Raw genomic sequence first — 19,799 nt, 5'->3', positions numbered from 1 at the left:
GGCGTTTTCGCACAGGTTTTATTTTGGGGGGGAAAGCACAGTTTTGGGGGTTATAAAAATCCGGGTTTTCCGGATCTGAGGCGGTTTGAGGATGACGTCAGCGATGGGGTGCGGCCACTCAGGTGAAATGTCAATTTTCCACATCACTGCGTGGGAAGAAAGACAAAATCGAGGGGGACTTTGGGACAATTTTCCCCAATTTAGGGTCTTTCCCCCCTTTTTTGGCTTGTTTTCCCCATTTTTGGACTCTTTCCTCCTCTGTTTTTTGTCTCTTTCCCCACTTTGGGGGCTCTTCACCCCTTTTTCATTCACTTTTCCCCTGGTTTGGGCTCTTTTCCCCCTTTTATTTGTGCTTCTCTCCCACCCCCTGCCCCCTTCGTGGGGGGTCCTTTCCCCTGTTTCTGCTATCTCTCTTTTTTTTGGCCTCTTTCCCCCTTTTTTTTAGGCTCTTGCTCCCATTTTAACATTCCTTTCCCCCCTTTTTGGGTCGTTCACCCATTTGTGGTGTCTTTTCCCATCTCTTTGAGCTTTTAATCTCATTTGGAGGGTTCTTTCCACCTTTTTTTTCCCCCTCCTTTCTCCTTTTTTGATCTCTTTCCACTTGTTTCAGTTCTTTTGCTCTTTGGGGGGTCTTTTTTCCCTTTCTTTGTGCTCTTCTCCCCCATTTTTGGGTTCCTTTCCTAATTTATGGGTCCCTTTTCCCATCTTTTGGGGTTGCTTCCCCCTCTCTGTGCTTTTCCTCCTTTTTTTTGGTCTCTTTTCCTGTATTTGGGGTCCTTTCCCCAGTTTTGGCTCTTTCCCCTCTTTTTGATCTCCTTTTCCATCTTTTTGGGGCTCTTTTCTCCCTTTTGGGGAACTCTTTTTTCCCTTTTTGGTCTCTTTTCCATCCTCTGGGGCTTCTTTACGCTTCTTGGGGAACTCTTTCCCTCTTTTTTGGGCCATTCCCCCCCCCTTTTTAGACACTGTTCCCCCTAGTGCCACCCCCAAGACACCCAAGTCCCCCCAGCCCCCCCCCCGGGTCCCCCGGTGTCACCCACCTGGGTGAAGTCGGGCGCCCGCCAGGCCTTGGCCAGTGCCTGCGCGTCGCTCGTCACCTTCCCGTCGGGCCCTCGCAGGTCGTTGCTGGTGGCACCGTCGTAGTCGCCGCAGAGGCCACAGAGCGTCGCCCGCGCTTCCCTGGGCACCTCCACCGTCACCCCCGCGGCGCCCAGTTCCACCAGAAATCCCGGGATTCGGCTGATCCGGAGGGTCGTGCGTGTCTCTGTGATGGTCAGCGGTCCCGGGAGCTCCGCGGGGAGGGGGGTGGGGACCCCGTTGAGCTGGAGAACACCAAATTACAGGGGAAAAGGGAATTTGGGGTGATACAGAGGTGAAGGGTAGCTGGAGGAATCTGGGTGGGAAAGAGGGATTTTGTGGAAAAATGATGGGATGCGTCCAGGCATGGTGGCGGCAGGATGAGGGACAACCCATGTAGGTGCTTCCCCAGCAGAAAACTGGGGGGGAAAAAGAGCAATTTTAGTCAAAACGATGGGGTGCATCAATTTATGGGTGTCTCTTAGTGACCATCACCCACACAGGTGCTTTACTTGTAGGAAACTGGGGAGGGAAAGGAGCGATTTGGGGCAAAATTAAGGTAAGAACATCCTGTGGTGCTGGTGGCATGAGACAACCCTCTTACCTGGTGTGAAATACGGGAAAAAAATATTGATTTTTTAATTAAAATGAAGGTCTTGAGGATGTTTAGGGTGACAACACGGTGGTGACAACATTTATGGGTGCCACCCAGCATGGTGACAACTTACCCAGACCTTCCTGTCCCTCCGCACAGTGATGAAGCTGTGGGGGGTGAAGAGGTGAAGTGCCACCACTGCTGGCTGGTCCCCAATGTCCCTGACGTCCCCCAGCAGCCGGAACCATGCAGGGTCCTGGGGGTCGCACACGCTGGCCACCACGTAGATGCCGGTGGCCAGGGTGGCCCCGGTGACGCCGTCAAAGGTGACGAAGCGGGTGGCAGGGGACAGGGCGCAGCGCCCCGGGCGTGCGATGCAGGCGCGGGTGCCGTCACGGAGGCCGCAGGTGTGGCCAAAGGGACAAGTGAAGGGGCGGCACTGGAGGCCCCCGGGCCCCCGGCAGGTGCAGGACTGGGAGCAGTCAGGAGTCAGGACGGTCTCGGCAATCTGTTTTCCATGGATAAAATGTGGAAAGTGGGGAAAAGTGGCCTAAATGGCCAAAAAATGGGGATGATGATGCTGTGAAGTGTCATGGGAGGGGGAAGGGAGGTCCATGTCCTCCATAACCCCAATGTGTCTCCATATCCCCAATGGGTGCCCATGGGGACCACCAGCATGTCCCCGGTGTCCCCATGCCCCCCCAGATCCCCATGTCCCCCATGCTGGGGGACACTGAGAACACTGGTGGAGACACAGGGGGACACTGGAACATGCTGGGAGACACTGGGAAGGACACTAAGTCCCCACACTAAGAGACTGGGATGCATTGGGAGGCACTGGTGGGGGGAACAGGGACAAACTGGAAAGGATTGGGAACACTATGGGGGAAGGTGTGGGAGGATTAGAACTCCCTGGGAGGGACTGTGGACAATACAGGGAATACTGGGGGAGACTGGAGGGGACTGGAGAGATGCTGGGGTAAAGAGGGACACACTGGGAGATGTGTTTGGGGGAAGTGGGACACACTGGGGAGAAATGGTGACACGGGGGGATGCTGGGGTGTACTGGAAGGAACTGGGGACACTGTGGGAAGCACGTTGAAGGGACCTGGGATCAACTGAGGGAGACTGGAAGGGATGGGGAGGAACTGTGGTGCACTTGGAGGGACTGAGGACTGAGGAGGGACTGTGAGGCATACTGGAGGGGACTGGGGCAACTGGGAATACTTGGAAACACTGGAGAGGGCACACTGCAAGGAACTGGGATGCACTGGGAGAGACTAGAGACACTGGGGGGCACTCTGGAGGGAACTGGGGGGGACTGGAAAGGACTCGTGGAGAACTGCGGCCTCCTGGGAGGGACTGGGGAAACTGTGGGAGGCACACCGAAGGGACCTGGGATCAGCATGGGGAGCCCGGAAGGAGCTAGGGCTGGAACTGGGCTGTAGTGGGAGGCACTGGGGCCACACCCACCTGGAAGTAGCGCCCCTGGTGGAGGCAGCCGCAGGTCCCCGGGAGGACGCAGCGGGCCCCGTCGAACAGCAGCCCCTCGGCGCACTGACACCCCTCAAAGCAGCGCTCGCTGCAGGGGGGCGGGGCCGACACACCTGCGCAGGTGTGCTCACAGGTGCGGGCACACAGCTGGTAGCGGCTCTTGGGGGGACAGGTGAGGGCTGGGAGAGGGAGGGAAGAAACAAAGGGGGTCAGTGGGGTCAATGGGGGCTCATCTGGGGCCAAGGGGGGCAGTGGGGCTAAATGGGAGGTCATCTGGGGTCAGTAGGTGTCTTCTGGGATCAGTGCCATCCCATCTTTGGGATGGGTGGTCCTGTGGGGCTCCCATTTGGGGGCATCAGGGAGGCCCCACTGGTTGCACAGGGTTCCACTGGGGGACACAGGCTTCCCGTTTTTGGGGGCGGGGGGTCCCCTTTGGGGGTCTCATTGGGGCATTTCCCAGATGGGGGCTTAGCAATACGGACATGTACCCCTTTTTCCATGCAGGAATGAGCCCCTGCTCATTCCCACCCCCACCAAAATTTCCATTCCCTGCAGAATTCCTGCCCCCACAAAAATCCTGACCCCCAAATTCCCATCCTCCCAAAACTTCACCACCCCAAAGTCCCAACTCCAAACTTCCTGTCACCTCAAATTCCCGACCCCCCCAAAATTCCCAACCCCTCCATGTACTCACGGCAACCCGTGGCCTCCCGCCACTCCCGGAGCGCACCTCCGGCTGCCTGGCACGCGGCTGCATAGCCCTGAAAGCCGGGGCAGGGGTCGCCCCCCACCCTGCACACCTGGTGCTCGCAGGTCACCAGGTACGTGCGGGGCGGAACCACCCCGTGACACCCCGCAAAGGGTCCTTCGGGGTCCGCCAGCACCGCGCAGCGCCGCGCCTGGGCCGGGGAGCAGCTGGGGGCGGGCACCAGGTGGGTGCAGTTCGGGGGGGGCCTGCCCAGAGCCCCCCCATCGGGGCCGTCGTCGTTGGGGTCCCCGTTGAAGTTGCCGCAGAGGCCCCGGGGGCGGCGGGACGGGGGGGGCAGCGTCAGCACCACATACGCCTTGCCGTCGTAGAGGATTTTGGGGCCCCCCTGGACCTGGAGCAGCCGGTGGGACCCCACCTGCGCCACCCCCACCGCGCCCCCCCGCAGCCACAGCGGCAGCAAGTGGCGCTCGCCATCCACCTGGGGGGAGAGAGGGGTGAGGATCCCAAAAGGGAAGTCGGACCACCAAAGGTGGGGTTAACCCCCCAAAATAGGGTTTGCACCCCCAAAAACAGGGTCTTGCACTTCCTTCTGTGCACCTCAAAGCCATGGTTTACATCCCAAAAAGGGGTGATTACACTCCGAAAAGAGCGTTTTCAACCCCAAAATCATGGTTTGCACCCCAAACCCAGGGTTATCATGCCAGAAAGGGTCTGTACACCCCAGAGTGCACACCAAAAGTGGGGTGTGTACCCCAAAAGCAGCTCTTGCACACCCAAACAACCCCTCCCCTGCTGCCATGTCCCTCAAAACCCCATTTTCACCCCCTTCTTTTTCACCCAACCCCTTTTTACCCCCCAAAGCAGGGTTTGTACCTGCCAAACCAGGCCTTCACCCCCAAAAGCATTGCCCCCAAAACATGGCTTGCACCCGCAAAACAGGGCATGCACCCCAAAGTCAGAGCTTTCTCCCTAAACCCGGCCTTTCTTCACTGCTGCACCTCCCAAACCCCATTTCCATCCCCTTTTTTGCCCCCCAAATACCTTTTTGCCCCCAAAACCAGGCCCTCCACTCACCATCACCTCCCACTGCTGTCCCCTGTGCATCACCACAGTCACCCCGTGCGCCATCACCGTCACCCGCTGCACCTCCACATCCTCCTGCTCCAAGGCCACCGTGATGGGCTCCAGCTCCTCCTCAGGCTCACCCCTCTCCAACTCCAGCAGCGGGAGGGTGCAGGATCCCCCAAAACTCCCCAGGTGCCCATCGAAGGTGCTGTAAGCCCCTGCCCCCAAAACCTGGCACTGTCTGCAGGTGCGGGGGTGACACCCCAGCACCCCATCCCGCACTGTGCATTCCTCGTCCCTGGAGCAGCCTGGAGCGGGGTGACACTCCAGCCCCCCATTTTCAGAGCAGACGCAGCGCTGGGTGCAGGGGGGCTCGGGGTAAAACTGCACTCCCTGAGGGTAGTAGCGGCCCTCCAAAACACAGCCACACTGGGGGAGGGGCACGCAGTGATCCCCACTCCGGAAAAATCCGGGATCGCAGAAACAACCTTCGGAGCATGTGGAGGCATCAGAGCAGTCCTGGGGTCCAGCTTCACCTTGGCAGGTGGGGGGGCAGGGGGAGCCACAGAGCTCATAGTGCTGGTTTGGGGGGCACACGGGGCCTGTCAGGAAGGGAGAGGAGTTGGAAACACCAAAACCCCCATGGACACAAGAAAACTCCCTGCAAACCCTCAAAACCCTCATGGACACCCCAAATTCCCATGGATGCCCCAAAACTCCCCATGCAGACCCCAAATTCCCAAACTCCCCATGGACACCCTAAAACTCCCTTGTCTGAACCCCAAGACCCGCCATCCAAGCTTCAAACCTCCTCGTGCAGACCCCAAACCCCCTATGGACACCCCAAAACTCCCTGTGTAGATCCCAAAACCCCCACTGAAACCCTAAAGCTCCCCATGGAGACCCAAAAACCCCTGGGAACACCTCAGACCTGACATGGACACCCCAAAGCCCCCCCAGACAGCCCCAACCCCCCTTCCCCCTGCCAGACACCCCAAAATCCTCCATGGACAGCCCAAAACTCCTTGCCCAACCTCTGTGTTTCTCTCTGCCCTCCAAAACCCCCCTGTACTCTCCCAAGCCCCCCAAGTCCCCCCGTACTGCAGAAGGCGGCCGTGCGCCATGGCCGCACAGCAGCGCCCTGGCTCTGGCAAGCAGCAACATAGGCACCAATGGCCTGGCACACGGTGTCCTGGTGCCCCTCGTACAGGCAGGCGTCAAAGAGACAGTCATCCAAATAAGGGGCGGGGTCGATGACGTCGTGGCAGGCGGCAAAGGGCCCCCGTTTCTTCCCCAGCAGCCCACAGTGCTTGTCCCCACGGTAGGCACGTTTTTGGGCGTCGCTGCACACCTGGCAGCCCTTGCTGCACCCAGGTGAGCACCCAGGGACATCGCTGACCTTCCAGCTATCGCCCAGGTGGGTCTCATTGTCAGCATGGTGGCCATCACGGGTGACAAAGTCGTCGTGGGGGTCCCCATTGGCGTTGCCACAGAGGCCGCAGACAGCGCCAGCGTAGGTGTTGGGGATGATGACACGGGCATAGCTGTACCAGTCAAAAGTGACAGTGACACCCGCGTCAGTGGTGATGAAGCCGTGGACACCACGGAGGGACACCTGGATCTGGTGGTTGTGGGTGAAGGGAAGGTCCAACAGGACACCATTGACCTGGAAAGAGAGTCGTGGGTGGCATGAGGTCATGCAATGAAGCTGAAACCCACCCAAGGGTCATAGAATGACCCTGAAGACCACCTAGATGCCACATGATGACCTTGAAACCCACCTGAAAACCATATAATGGCCTTGAAACCTTAACGCATTGAAAACCAGATGCCACACAAGGGCTTTACAGCCCAACAAGACACCATCCAATGACTTTGAAGGCCACCAAGATGACATTTTAGCCCACCCAGATGCCACCCAATTACCTTGAAACCCACCTGAACACCTTAAAAGGACTTTGAAACTCCACCGAGGTGTCATGTGATGACCTTGAAGTGCACCTGAAGACTATACCATGATCTTGAACCCTCCCCAGATACCATGCAATGACTCTGAACCACCCCTATCACCTTCTTCATCCCTACCTTGACCTTCTGGGGATGTTCCTGGCTGAGGCTGAGGGACATGTTGTACACCTCCACGGTGACCACCTTGGTGAAGGAGACCAGGTGGCTGCCACGGTGATTGTTCTCCACAGTGACAGCAAAGGGGATGAGGGTGGGGTCAGTGGAGCAGAGCCCAGCCAACAGGTAGACACAGGTACCCATGAAGTCAAAGCGGCGCCCATCGAAGGTGGTGTAGTGGGGGTCACCGGTGGCCACGCAGATAGACCGGCTGTTGGCTGTGCACTGCCGCACTCCCTTCACCACCGTGCACACCTCACCCGGCTTACACCCCGAGTCCTCGCACACCACCATTCCCAGCTCTGTGTCACACCTGCACCTGGAGCGACAGGTGTCATCACCCCAGAACTCCTCGCCAGGGCGGTAGTAGCGGCCGTCGCGGGTGCAGCCACAGCGGGACACCGGCACGCACTGCCCGCCGCTGAGCACGTGGCCAGTGTTACAGGCACAGGTCTCCACGCAGGGCTGGTCACAGGTGGCTGGACTGTCTCGGTTGGAGCAGGTGGCCGGACAGGCGTTGCCACAGGACTCATAGTGGCTGTTTTCAGGGCAAGGTAAGGCTGCAGGGGGAGGAAAGTGGGGTGAGGGAGGGATTAGGGGAGTAGACAGCATTTGACACAGCAGCCTGGGGCTGGGAAAGCGTCTCAAACATGGGGAAGGGTCTGGAAAACAAGAAGGGTCTGGAATGCAAGGAGGAAGGTCTGGGAAATGTGGGAAGAGACTGGGACAAGTGGGATAAGGTCTGAGCCATGTGGCAAGGGTCTGGGCCGTGCGGGATGGGGTCTGGGACACAAGGATAAAGGCCTGGAACATGTGGGAAGGATCTGGAAAATGTGGGATAGAGTCTTGGAAAGATGGGATGGAGTCTGGGACACAAGAAGGGTCTGGAGCACCAGAAGAAAGTTCTGGAGAACTTCCAAGGACCATCTGAGAGATTTGAAGGCTGGATCCCACTTTGTACCCATCCTCCCCCACTCTGGTTCCTCCCCTTCCCAAAGAAAACCCCAGCCCTTACGGCATCCCGATGGTGTCCTCCAGTCATGGACCATGGCCCCATGCTTCTGACATGTTGCCGCGTACGTCTCCAGCACCTGGCAGAGGATTGACCTCGCCCCATTGCTCAGGCACAGGTCAGACAGGCAGTTACGATAAAAGTCGTGAGGCTTCACTATGTTGTGACATGCTCTGAAGGGCCCCTGGAAGGATTTTTTTAAGATCCCACAATAGTGGTTCCCACCATAAAGTTCCTTCTTCTCCTCATCACACACTGGGCATGTTCCATCGCAATAATCCCAACAAATCGGGTCGTCAGCCTCAGAGTCAGCACTTTTCCAGCTTTTGGCCCATGTCACAATGGCGGTGATGTTGTCACCAGCCTCGGGGATGTCGTCGAGGGGCTTGAGATTGAAATTCCCACAGAGGCCACGGACATGGCGGAAGTAGCTGCTGGGGAGGTCGATCAGGAGGTGCCAGTTCCAGTCATAGGAGACCCGGAGACCAAAATCTGTCTCCAGAGCAACACGAAGCCCACTGGGACGGACCCTCAGCTTCCCGTCTGCCAGGAGCACCGGGAGCAGCGTCACCTCCCCGTTCACCTGCCAGAGGCCCAACATTCCCAGTTATCTCAATGTTTTCATTCTCAACATACACCAATATTTTATTCCCAATGTATCTGAATATTTTATTCCCCACATATCCCAATTCTTTATTCCCAGCAAATTCTAACACTAAATCCCATCATATCCCAACATTTTACACCTTACATATCCCAACATTTTATTCCTGCTATTTTATTACTGACATATCCCAACATAGAATTCCCAGTATAAGCCAATATTTTATTCCCAAAATATACAAACACCCCACAGTATTTTATTCCTGCTGCATCCCAACATTTTATTCCTGAAATATCCTAATATTTTATTCCCAGTTTATCCCAACATCTTATTCCTGGCATATCCTGTTTTATTCCTGACATCGCCCAACATTTTATTCCCAATAAATCCCAACATCTTATTCCAACATTCTGTTCCTGACATTTCCAGATATTCTATTTCCCCATATTTTATTCTCACCATTTCTCAACTTTTTATTCCTGACATATCCCAAGATTTTATTCTCAAAATATCCCAACATTTCAACAATCCACCTCCCAATCTGACTGATTTACCTCAAAATAACATTGGCACTGGCTGGCTGAAGAAGGAGGCAGGGAAGAGCTGGATGAAGCAAAAAGTTGGGAAAAAGCCCAAATTTTCCACATTTCCACCCAACTCACCCGGACTTTTCCATCTTCATTCCGGCGGAAGGAGATGCGTTGTCCATAGACATCAACATTGACCAAGGAAACATAGGACACAGATTGGATTCCACCACGGATGTCATTCTTGGCCTCGACCCTGAAGGGCACCAGCCCAGGGTCATTCCCATGGGATTCAGCCATGGTGTAGGTGCAGGTTCCTTGGAAGTCGAAGTCAAGGCCATCGAAGGTGCGGAAGTGTGGGTCACCCCAAGCCCAGCACGTGGCGACCAGAGCCGGGATGCACTGGGATTGGGCACCGCGGGGCCGACAGCGCTCCTTGGGGCGGCAGCGCAGGGACTTGCAGGGGTCTGGGAGGGGAAGTGGAGCAGGATGAGCCATGGGCTGGGTGAAATAAGAGATAAAGATTGGGAAAAGCCACGGGTTGGAGAAAAGGATGGGAAAAAAGTGGGGGGAAGTCATGACATAGAGAAAACTATGAGATGGGAAAGACCATGGAATGGGAAAAATCATGAGATGGGAGAAACTATGGGAGAAGTCATGGAAGGAACCATGGGATGGAAAACCATGGAAGGAACCATGGGAAAAGCATGGGAAAAACAATGAGAAAAACCATGGAAAAGACCATGGAAAAAACCATGGTATGGGAGAAACCATGGGAGGAACTGTAGGAAAAATCATGGGATGGGGAAAACAACATGTGGGAAACCTTGGGAGAAACCATGGGAAGAATTGCCCTATCCTTGACCCTTAGTGCCAGAGACAGGATTCTGTTCCCTCCACCCCCCCTTCCCTTTTCTTCCCAATCAATCCCCCAGTCATCCCCAGACCTGCTTGGCCTCTAAAATCCCCCTTTTTTCCCATTTTTCCTCACTTTTATTGATGCATCCCAAGATGCCTTCCCGGATTTCGCAGGATTCGTCCTCAGTGCAAGCATGGTCATGGCAGGTAAGGCCCTGACCAGGGACACAGGTGCAGCGGCGCTGGCAGCGATCCCAGAAAAGCATCTCATGGGGCTGTGGGGAGAGAGAAGGGAGACAAGGAAATCCATGAAAACAGGGGATAAAAGGAAAAAAATGCAGAAAAATGGGACGTAAGTGCAGAAAAATAGGGAAAATAGTGAACAAATTGCAAGGCAAAGGGATGTACATGCATACATTCCCTATAAATAGGGAAGAAGAGAGAAATGCAGGAAAAAAAATACGTAAGTGCATAAAAATAAGGGGAAAAGTGCTGGGGAAAAGCATAAATATAGTAAAAATGGGGAAAATGCAGAGAAAGAAATGCAAATACATAACATCAGGAGAAATACCAGCAAGAAAAAGAATGTAACTGCCTCAAAATAGGGGAAAAGAAAGGAAATGCAAGGAAAATACAGCATAAAAATAGGGAGGTGGAAAGGGGGAAATGCTGGGAAAATGAGACAGAAGAATAGGGGAAAATGCAAGAAATAAAGGTGTAAATGCATAAAAATAGGGGGAAAAAAGGGGGGAAATTAATTTTTAAAATGTTTTTAAGCCAGGAAAAAAAGAAAGCACCATGAAAACAGAGGTGAATGCAGAAAAATATGAGAGAAAGGAAAAAAAATGCAGGGCAAATACAGATAAGGACATAAAAACAGGGAAAAGAAGGAAAAAAGGAAGCAAATGTATAAAAACGGGGGAAATGAAGGGAAAAAAGACATAAATACCTAAAAACAGGAAGAAAAGCCAGAAAAACTACCTTATAGTATTCCCCATCCCTGAAGCATCCACAGTGCTCCTCGGGAACGCATCCCTGTCCATCAAAGACGGAGCCCTGGTGGCACTGGCAGCCCTCTGCACAGGTCTGGGGACAGGTGGTGGCATTTCCGGCACAGGTGTTGGCGCAGGTGTTGGTGCAAAGGGAGTAGGTGCTGTTGGCCGGGCAGGTGAGGGCTGGAATTTTCATGGAATCATGGACTGAGTTGGACTGGAAGGGACCTTAAAGCTCATCCCATCACCATCATCCCATGTCTTGTGTGTCACCACTGTCACCCACACCCAAACAAGGAACATTCCCCACCTGTGCCCCCCAAACTCCCGGTGCTCCAGGTGGGATCTCACTTGGAGATCTTCCCAACCCCAAACAGGGGACATTTGCCCCTGTGCCCTCCCAAACTCACGGCAGAAGGATGGCGTCCTCCAACCCCCCACAGTGACTCCAGCATCTTGGCATGCGGTGACATAGCTCTGGATACTCTGGCACAGGACATGCATGTCCCCTCCAGTCATACAGAGGTCATGGATGCAGGATTGGGAATACGGGATTGGGTCAATGATGCGATGGCAAGAGCCAAAGGGACCTTCGGGGGCCATGAGGAGGCCACAGTAGTTGGGTTTTTGGAGGATTGCCACTTTTTCCTCTGTGCAGGTGGGACACTCATCCTTGGGACAGGTGTCATTGCAAGGTGTGTCCATTGTTTTCCATGCGGATCCAAAGGCTGTCGCATCTGGAGCCAGCTGGCCACTGGAGAGCTGGAAATCATCACTGCGCTGGCCATTGTAGTTGCCACAGAGGCCACGCAAGTGCCCCATGTAGATCTGGGGCACCGTGATCATCACGTGCTGGACGAGGTCATAGTGGACAACGAGGCCAAAGTCAGTGCGGAGCAGGACACCTGTCCCATGTGGGTAGACCTGGACCTGTCCCTCCCTCAGGATGGTGGGGAGGTGGTGGGAGATGGAATCCACCTGGGATAGAGAAGGAAGAGTCCTCCAGTGAGGAGATGGGACCAAAAATTTGGGGAAAACACCTTCCCAACAATATTCTGATAGATTTACGGATCCCACTTGGAAAGAAAAGTTCGGATGAGTATGAATTAGTCCTGGAGGTGGGGGAGGGCTCCCCTCATCAAGGAAATACAGTTTTGGGGTTGATTGAGGTAGAACGAGAAATTTAGGGAAAACGACTTCCGACCAAAGTTTTAACGCATTTAGTGACCTTGCTTAGAAAGAAAAGTTGGGATGAGCATGGACTGGGCTTGAAGTTGGGCTGAGGTGTCCCTCCCATCAAGGAAACCCAGTTTAGGGGAGATCCCATGAGATTTGGACCATAAAGTGCCACCTTACCATGACATCTGCCCCTTTTCCTTGTTTCAAGGTCAAGATGACCCCATAGACTTCCACAGACAACGCTTGGATCCTGGAGACCTTCCCCTTCTGCCGTGCCTCCTTCTGAATTGTGACAATAAATGATGTCAAGTTGTCACCTGTGCAGGTCTGGGTGAGGACATAGGAGCAGGTACCAGTGATGTTGAAGACCATCCCATCAAAGGTGATATAGGTGCAGTCACCTGTGGCTACGCAGGTGCTAGACACCTGAGAGGGACACTGGAAGACACCATCAATGACCTTCCCAGGGCCACCATTAGGACAGGAAGTATTTTGGCACTCCACAGTGCCACCGGAGAGGCACTGGCACATCTCCTGCTCTGTGGGGTAGAATGTCTCCCCCTCTTTGTAGTAGACTCCGTGGTGGCTGCAGCCACAGTGGGACATGGGGACGCACTCATCGCCACTGAGCATGAAGCCGTCCTGACACACGCAGCCCTCGCGGCACCGCCGTGGGCATGTGGTGGAGTCAGTACCGCAGGTGTGCTGGCAGGTGTGGGAGCAGAGCTCGTAGGAGCTGTTGGAAGGACAGGGAATATCTGCCGGGAGACAATGGGATTCATGAGGAATCAGGAAATTCCAAGCCGAAACCTGGAAGATTCCTGGAATTCAGGTGCAAACTTCATCAAATACAGAGTGTTTTAGCCCAGTTTCATGATAAACCCTCAATTTTCCTCCCTGTGGATGTGATGAGGGACATCATCAAATAATGATCCAATGATTATCTGATGATGATCCAATGATCATCCATAAGGAATATCCCAGGCAAATTAAAATAGGAATTCTTGCCGCTAAACCACCCAATTTCCCCCATTTTCATGGAGAAAAATGTAACATTCCCTCAAAGAGTGGGATTGCTCCACACTGGGTCCTCAACTGACCTCCAGGCTGGATCCCTTTAACCCAATTCCACTATTTTTGGTACATTTTTTGGTGGTTCTCCCTCTAAATTATCCATTTTGGAGCCAACACCAAGAAATTGGAGATTTGAGGGGGTAAATTACTCCAAATGAGACAGCATTTTCCTTGGGAAGGGTTCATTTTGGGTGGATTATGGGATCAACCAAGACTTTGGATGGAATTCCCACTGGATTCTCACCCACATCTGGGTTGTTCATACTTGGATTTGGAGCAGACTTGAGGATATTTTGGATACTGCTGAAGGAAAAACCCTCCCATTATCCCAACTTACAGCAGAAATTATCCGTCCTCCACCTTCCGATGGACACACCAGCAGCCTGGCATGCGGTGGCGTAGCGGGCAATGATTGGACACATCCCTTCTTCCTGATCAGGGAAGAGGCAGGAGTCATGCATGCAGCTCTGGAAGTACTGGTGGGCATCAACATGACCATGACATGCTCCAAAGGGTCCATCTGCTTCCAAAATAATTTCACACCCCATCCCAGATACTTCCTGCTGCAGCCGGGAAAGTGCGACAGTGCTGGAACATTCCACTGTTGACCTCTCACCACATCCTGGGACGTCTGTGACCTTCCAGCTGCTCCCGAAGGCATCTGGGTCTGATGTCACCTGGTTGTTCCTCATCATCATGTCGTCGCTGGCAGCACCGTTGTAGTTCCCGCAGAGCCCACACAAGGCATTGGCAAAGCCACTGGGCACCATGGCGGTGACGTGGCTGTACCAGTCGTAGGTGACAACGAGGCCAAAATTGGTCTCTACCACTGCATCCTGCCCATCACGATAGATAACAATCTTCCTTTCACTGTAGTGATACGGGAGGTTGACCAACTGCTCATCAATCTGGGGAGAAAACCATAAAAAGTGATCAAATTTGTGGTCTGACGGTAAACTATTTTCAACAGCCAGAGCAACCAAAAGGCATTGATTTAATTAAATTTTGAATTGAAATAAATTTGGGATTTAAGATTATGAGAAGGTCCAAGTCCCAAGAGGAGGCTGACCAACCACTCATTGATCTGGGGAGAAAACCATAAAAATTGATACGATTTCGGTCTGATGGATAATTCCAATTCTGCCTTCAACAGCTGGAACACCCAAATGATGTTGATTTAATTACATTTCAGATTTAATCACTCATTAATGGGATGAGGTTTGGGATGAAGTGGAGAATGTGGTGAAAAGATATGGGATCATTTCCTAAACTCACCATGATTTTTCCAGGGTGTTCCCTGCTGATGCTGATGGTTTTGTTGTAGACTTTGACTGTCACCACGGCGATGGATGACATGAGGTTGTCACTCTGGTGGCCATTCTGCACCAACACCTGGAATCCTACCAAATTTTGGGTGTCCTCACACAATCCAACCAACAGGTAGACACATGTTCCCTGGAAGATGAACCTCTTGCCATCAAAGGTCTCGTAGTGGGTGGCTCCAACAGCGGTGCAGACCCCAAAAATTTTGGGATAACAATCCTGGATTCCCTTCTCCACCCGGCATTCCTCCTCGGTGCCGCAACCAGAATCCCGGCACACCGCCTGCCGCTGCTCCGTGTCACACACGCAGCGCTGGGTGCAGGTGAGGTCACCCCAAAATTCCTCACCAAGGCCATGGAAGAGACCCTGAAAGATGCAGCCACTTTCAGAGGGGGGGACGCAGGTGTTGGCTTCAAGGACAAGGCCCTCGTGGCACACACAGGTGTCCGTGCAGGTGGTGGCGGTGGCACAGCTGGACGACACAGCGGGAACGTTGCAGGTGGGGGGGCAGGCGAGGCCACAGGTGCTGTAGGTGCTGTTGGGTGGGCAAGTGAGAGCTGGACAGGGAGGGAGACAGTGGTCAGGGTGGAGCAGCACATGGTGGGACAGACTTCTTCGACTATTTACATAGATATCCTGGAGTCTCCATGGATTTTCTGGAGTCTCCATGGACTTCCTGGGCCTTCTACCTGGACTTTCTGGAAACTCTGCAGACTTCCTGGACTTCCTGCTCAGACTTTCTAGAAAATCCATGGACTTTATGGACTTTCTACTTGGGCTGTCTGGAATCTCCCTGGACTTCATGGATTTCCTGCTTGAACCTGCTGCCACAACCTTTCCCAACCCATGATCCCATGGATCTTCAGTCCCACATTAATTAGGCTCTGCCCACCCCAAGGAGTATTTTCACTCACGACATCCCGCTGCTGTCCTCCAGTCGGAAACGCTGATCCCCTCCTCCTGGCAGTCGTCAGCATAGATCTGGAGGGCGTGGCACAGTGCATCGAGACGCCCCTCATTGGCACACAGGTCGTAGATACAGTTCTTCACATAGATATTGGGACTGACAGTGCCATGACATGACCGGAATGGCCCAGAGTGTTGGGACAGCATCCCACACCAGGTCTCTGCCTTGTATACCAGCACCTGCTGCCATCTGCACCGCCCACAGTCCCCAACGCAGGTGTCCTGGCAGTGGCCACTCTCACTGGTCACCTTCCAGCTCCGCCCCAGCTCCACAATATCCCACACCTGTTTCCCATCAGGAGTGAGAGCGTCATCTTGGGGGTCTCCATTGTTGTTCCCACACATCCCACAGACTTTTCCAGAAAGAGCAGCCGGAAGTTTGACCACCACATGATCATCCCAGTTGTAGAGGACCTTCAGGTTGAAACTTGATTGGATCAGCATGGATTTACCCTTCTGATGGATGCGGAGCTTCCCATGGGAGAGGGAGATGGGGAGGCGCGAGCGGTGGTTGTTCACCTGCAGGACAACAACAACCATCAAAACAACCAAACCCCATCAAAATAAGGCAATAAATGGAGTTGAAGAAGATCTGAAGTGTTTTTATGCAGGGGTTGCCTGCACACCAGCAAATCCTTGAATTATTTAGGAAAAGACTCTCAAGTTCATTGCTAAATACGTAATTTCAGTGAAATTCCAAAAAATTATTGGAATTTGGGAATTATGATGGTTTTTGCTTACCCTCACCATCCCATTCTCTGACCGGACTGCAGTGACAGTGATATTGTCAACATGAATGGTGATGGAGCCAATGGAAGAAACTTTGGAGTTCTCCTTTTCCTCCTTTTTGACCTCAACAGAGAAGGCAGGAAGGGTGGGATCGGGACTGCAGATGGTGGTCAAGGTGTAGGCACATGTTCCCATGAAATCAAAGGCTTTTCCATCAAAACTGCGGTAGTGTGGCCCACCAGCAAGCCAACAGGTAGAGAAGGTCTCCTGGATGCACTCTGGTTGTCCATCCACCATCTCACACCTCTCCTCACATACCAAATCCTCACAGGAGAGAGGTGTGGGGGCTGAAAAAAAGGGGAAAACCCATGAATGGTCAACCAGAAAACAGCAGGGTGACACAACAATGGACTGACTGTACTCACTGGTGGCACAGAGCCCAGGGAAGCCATATCCAGTTTGACTCCGGAACCCAAACACCAGAAGCCCGATGGGCACCTGCAAGTTCTCAACACTCTGTGTTGTTGCGTGCATGGTGATGATGGCCCAGGAGAAATCTGTGCCAGGAATGGCCTGCCATGCCACGGTGTTGTCGGGCCGATGGTTGAGGGTGGTGTTGGCAGCAGCAGTGGTGGGTGCAACAAGGATGGCATGGTTATACTGGCCGGGCACGCTGCTGAAGCGGAATGCAGTGCAGTGGGCGGTGACAGGTGGGACAACAAGGAGGAAGGGATCTTGCCAAGACGACCCACTGAAGAAAAACACTACCTGTACTGCCACCACCGCACTGATGTACAGGTGTGAGTTAGGGTTCACCACGAACCTCTGCACCTCCCCTGCCGCCATGACCACAGTGGCATTCCTGCTCCCGGTGTTGTAGGTGATGGTGTTGTCCTCATCCGTCACCACGTACACAAAGTCAATGTCTGTCTGCAGTGGGTTGGGTGGCACCACGTAGTTCCTCCCCCACGCTGTTATCGGGAGGAGCTGCTCCACCACAAAGTCAAAGCCAGCAGACACCTTGACACAGGTGTGGCCACTGAGGACAGCCACAGGGCTGTCGGCCACCACGGCTGTGCCAGTGAAGTCCTGGCTGCTCTGGAGCTGCAAGCTGTGGTAGGGCTGCAGGAACAGGCAGAGCACAGCGCCGGGGACGTAGGTGGCCCCAGCATAGTGGAAAGTGGCGGTGGTGGTTATGCTGACAGCGGTGGTGGCGGCGCCAGCGGCCACCACGAACTCAGTCAGGCCGTAAGTGTAGTTCCCAACGGGTGTCACCACGTAGTACCTGGTGCCCAGGCTCTCCACGGGCAGGAGGGCGGTGGCACCCACGGTGTAGCTCTTGGTGCTGACGGCCACCACGGAGATATCAGCGCTGGCCTGGACCACCAAGGTTTTATGGGAAGTGCGGCTTCCAGTGAGTTCCAGGTCAGCAGGGAGGGACAGGGGCACAGTGAGGTCCGGCCCCAGGGTGACGTTGCGGGTGACGGAGCCACCGCGGAGCATCACTGACACCTGGGTGTCGGTAGGGCCATAGGATGTGAGCAGCAGCTGCAGGTACGCGCTGGGGGACTCGTCGTCATTCTGTGGGAACACGGCCAGGAACTCCCGGCCCCGGTAGCTGGCACTGGAGAGTGCTGGGGAAACAGGGGAAAAGGGGGCCTTGGTTAATTTTTATATTAACCAAGGGGGTTATATGAAGGCGGCCTTTGTATTTTTATATTGATACTTTTATATTCATTCCATATGTGTTTTATATAGAATTATAGGAGGAATTGTACTGAAATTACATTAAAGATATGACTGCAGTATCTAATTTATAAAGTCTATTTTTATATATAATCAAAATAGAAATTATATTTACAGTTTATTATATTAATAAACAACATTTTAATAAAACTATAAATAATTCTATATAAATAGTAAACTCTTATTTATATGTTCTATTAACAAATTATTAATAATAATATACCAATGTGTTAACAATATGAAAGAACGTTGTATTATTAACTAATTATAATAAATACCATTCCTTAATATAACAATGTTATTAGATGTTTATATTACTAAACACTGTGTTATTGATATATTAATAGTACTATGTAATATACTCCAGTATATTACTACTTATTAGCACACTGATAATAAATTAATAATAGAGGACTCATATATCAGTAAAAATATGTTAATTACTTTTTTAGCCTGTTATTATATTATTATATCTGTTATCCAGTATATAACTTATATAGTTTTCCATGTTATTATACAGATCTATTAATTATAACACTGTAATTTACAACTTACATTTAAATATATAGTAGTATTTTTTCTATGATTTTGTACTTATTTTTAATAGAAATATCAGCAAAGAATTAATCCAAACCAATAAATATTAAAAATAATTAAAGTAATATAATAATAACTGCTGTAGTTATTGAATTTATTTTCGTATTAATCCCAGTAGAAAATAAATTTACATGTTATTTTTATAATTATATACAACAGTAGATGCTTTATATTTTCTCTAAAAAAATTATACAGATAATGATTTAAAATAATTTTATTTCTTCTTTTCATAGAAATGGCTTGGAAAAAATGTTAAAAATCAAGGAAAAATAAGCAATAAGGAACTAAATTAGAGCGGTAGAGAATATATTAGAGACCAGAACAGAATTAACATACCATTATATTATACTATATTGCATTATAATCTACCATTATATGTAATTCATATAACAATTATAATAATGGATATTACATTATAACACAAAAGATAAATAATATATAATTACAGTACTAAATATAATACTCATAAATTACATGAAGTTATAATATATTATAATACAATAACATAAAGTCATTCATGTAATATAATGCAACTCTGTCACATTACATCGTAAAATAATCTAGAATGGTATATAATTCTATTTATAGTAATTTGTATCTATTCTATCTTTTATAATTACGTCTCAATAGATGTAGCTATATATAATAGCAATATATAGTGTGCTATATTAATAAATACACTAATATAAAATATGAATATAAAATATGTTACATGTTTTTATATTTCACATCTCTTGTACATCCATATAAACTTTGAAATAATTTTATACTGAATTTTCACTAAAAAATGCAAATCAAGAATAATGATAATAACAACATAATTATAGCAGAATATATCATACGTTGTATTTTTATATAATTACAGTAGAGATTATATTATACATTCATATATAACTATTGTAGTGTATAAATATAATTAATATATCCACAACATATAAAAATATAGATAAGTATTAATAAGCAATTAATGTCCTATTAATCAATACTATGTTCTTCAATTACACTATTTAATGTCATTATTAGCCAACTAACATTTTAAGTATTTTGTACAAGTTAAAGTGTATGTAGATAAATATAGATAAATATAGATAAATATAGATAAATATAGATAAATACAGATAAATCTATAAA

The 19,799-nt window shown here is 50.9% G+C and overlaps 1 protein-coding gene across 9 annotated transcripts in view; it reads right to left on the bottom strand.

The window, feature by feature from the left end:
* The window catches only part of LOC116439086 (IgGFc-binding protein-like), a 25,306-nt gene continuing 5,507 nt past the window's right edge, over positions 1-19,799 (bottom strand). For 5 of the 9 annotated variants that reach the window (XM_032098154.1, XM_032098155.1, XM_032098159.1 and 2 more), the window contains 19 exons: positions 16,751-17,959; positions 16,338-16,672; positions 15,545-16,115; positions 14,583-15,187; positions 13,645-14,215; positions 12,411-12,991; positions 11,465-12,032; positions 11,044-11,237; positions 10,196-10,337; positions 9,340-9,671; positions 8,077-8,656; positions 7,023-7,621; positions 6,039-6,603; positions 4,947-5,539; positions 3,858-4,350; positions 3,143-3,342; positions 1,803-2,177; positions 1,038-1,319; positions 1-146 (listed from right to left, as the gene is read on the bottom strand). In XM_032098154.1, coding sequence (XP_031954045.1) covers positions 144-146; positions 1,038-1,319; positions 1,803-2,177; positions 3,143-3,342; positions 3,858-4,350; positions 4,947-5,539; positions 6,039-6,603; positions 7,023-7,621; positions 8,077-8,656; positions 9,340-9,671; positions 10,196-10,337; positions 11,044-11,237; positions 11,465-12,032; positions 12,411-12,991; positions 13,645-14,215; positions 14,583-15,187; positions 15,545-16,115; positions 16,338-16,672; positions 16,751-17,959 — 8,798 coding nt within the window. In that variant the 3' untranslated portion in view covers positions 1-143. Of the gene's footprint in view, positions 147-1,037; positions 1,320-1,802; positions 2,178-3,142; positions 3,343-3,857; positions 4,351-4,946; positions 5,540-6,038; positions 6,604-7,022; positions 7,622-8,076; positions 8,657-9,339; positions 9,672-10,195; positions 10,338-11,043; positions 11,238-11,464; positions 12,033-12,410; positions 12,992-13,644; positions 14,216-14,582; positions 15,188-15,544; positions 16,117-16,337; positions 16,673-16,750; positions 17,960-19,799 lie in introns of those variants that run through there. The other 4 variants (XM_032098160.1, XM_032098161.1, XM_032098162.1 and 1 more) reach the window with 2 other exon arrangements.

This window comes from Corvus moneduloides, unplaced genomic scaffold (genome assembly GCF_009650955.1).
Source record: "Corvus moneduloides isolate bCorMon1 unplaced genomic scaffold, bCorMon1.pri scaffold_98_arrow_ctg1, whole genome shotgun sequence".
In the NCBI taxonomy this organism is placed as follows: Eukaryota; Metazoa; Chordata; class Aves; order Passeriformes; family Corvidae; genus Corvus; species Corvus moneduloides.
This window is presented reverse-complemented; position numbering and strand designations above follow the sequence as displayed.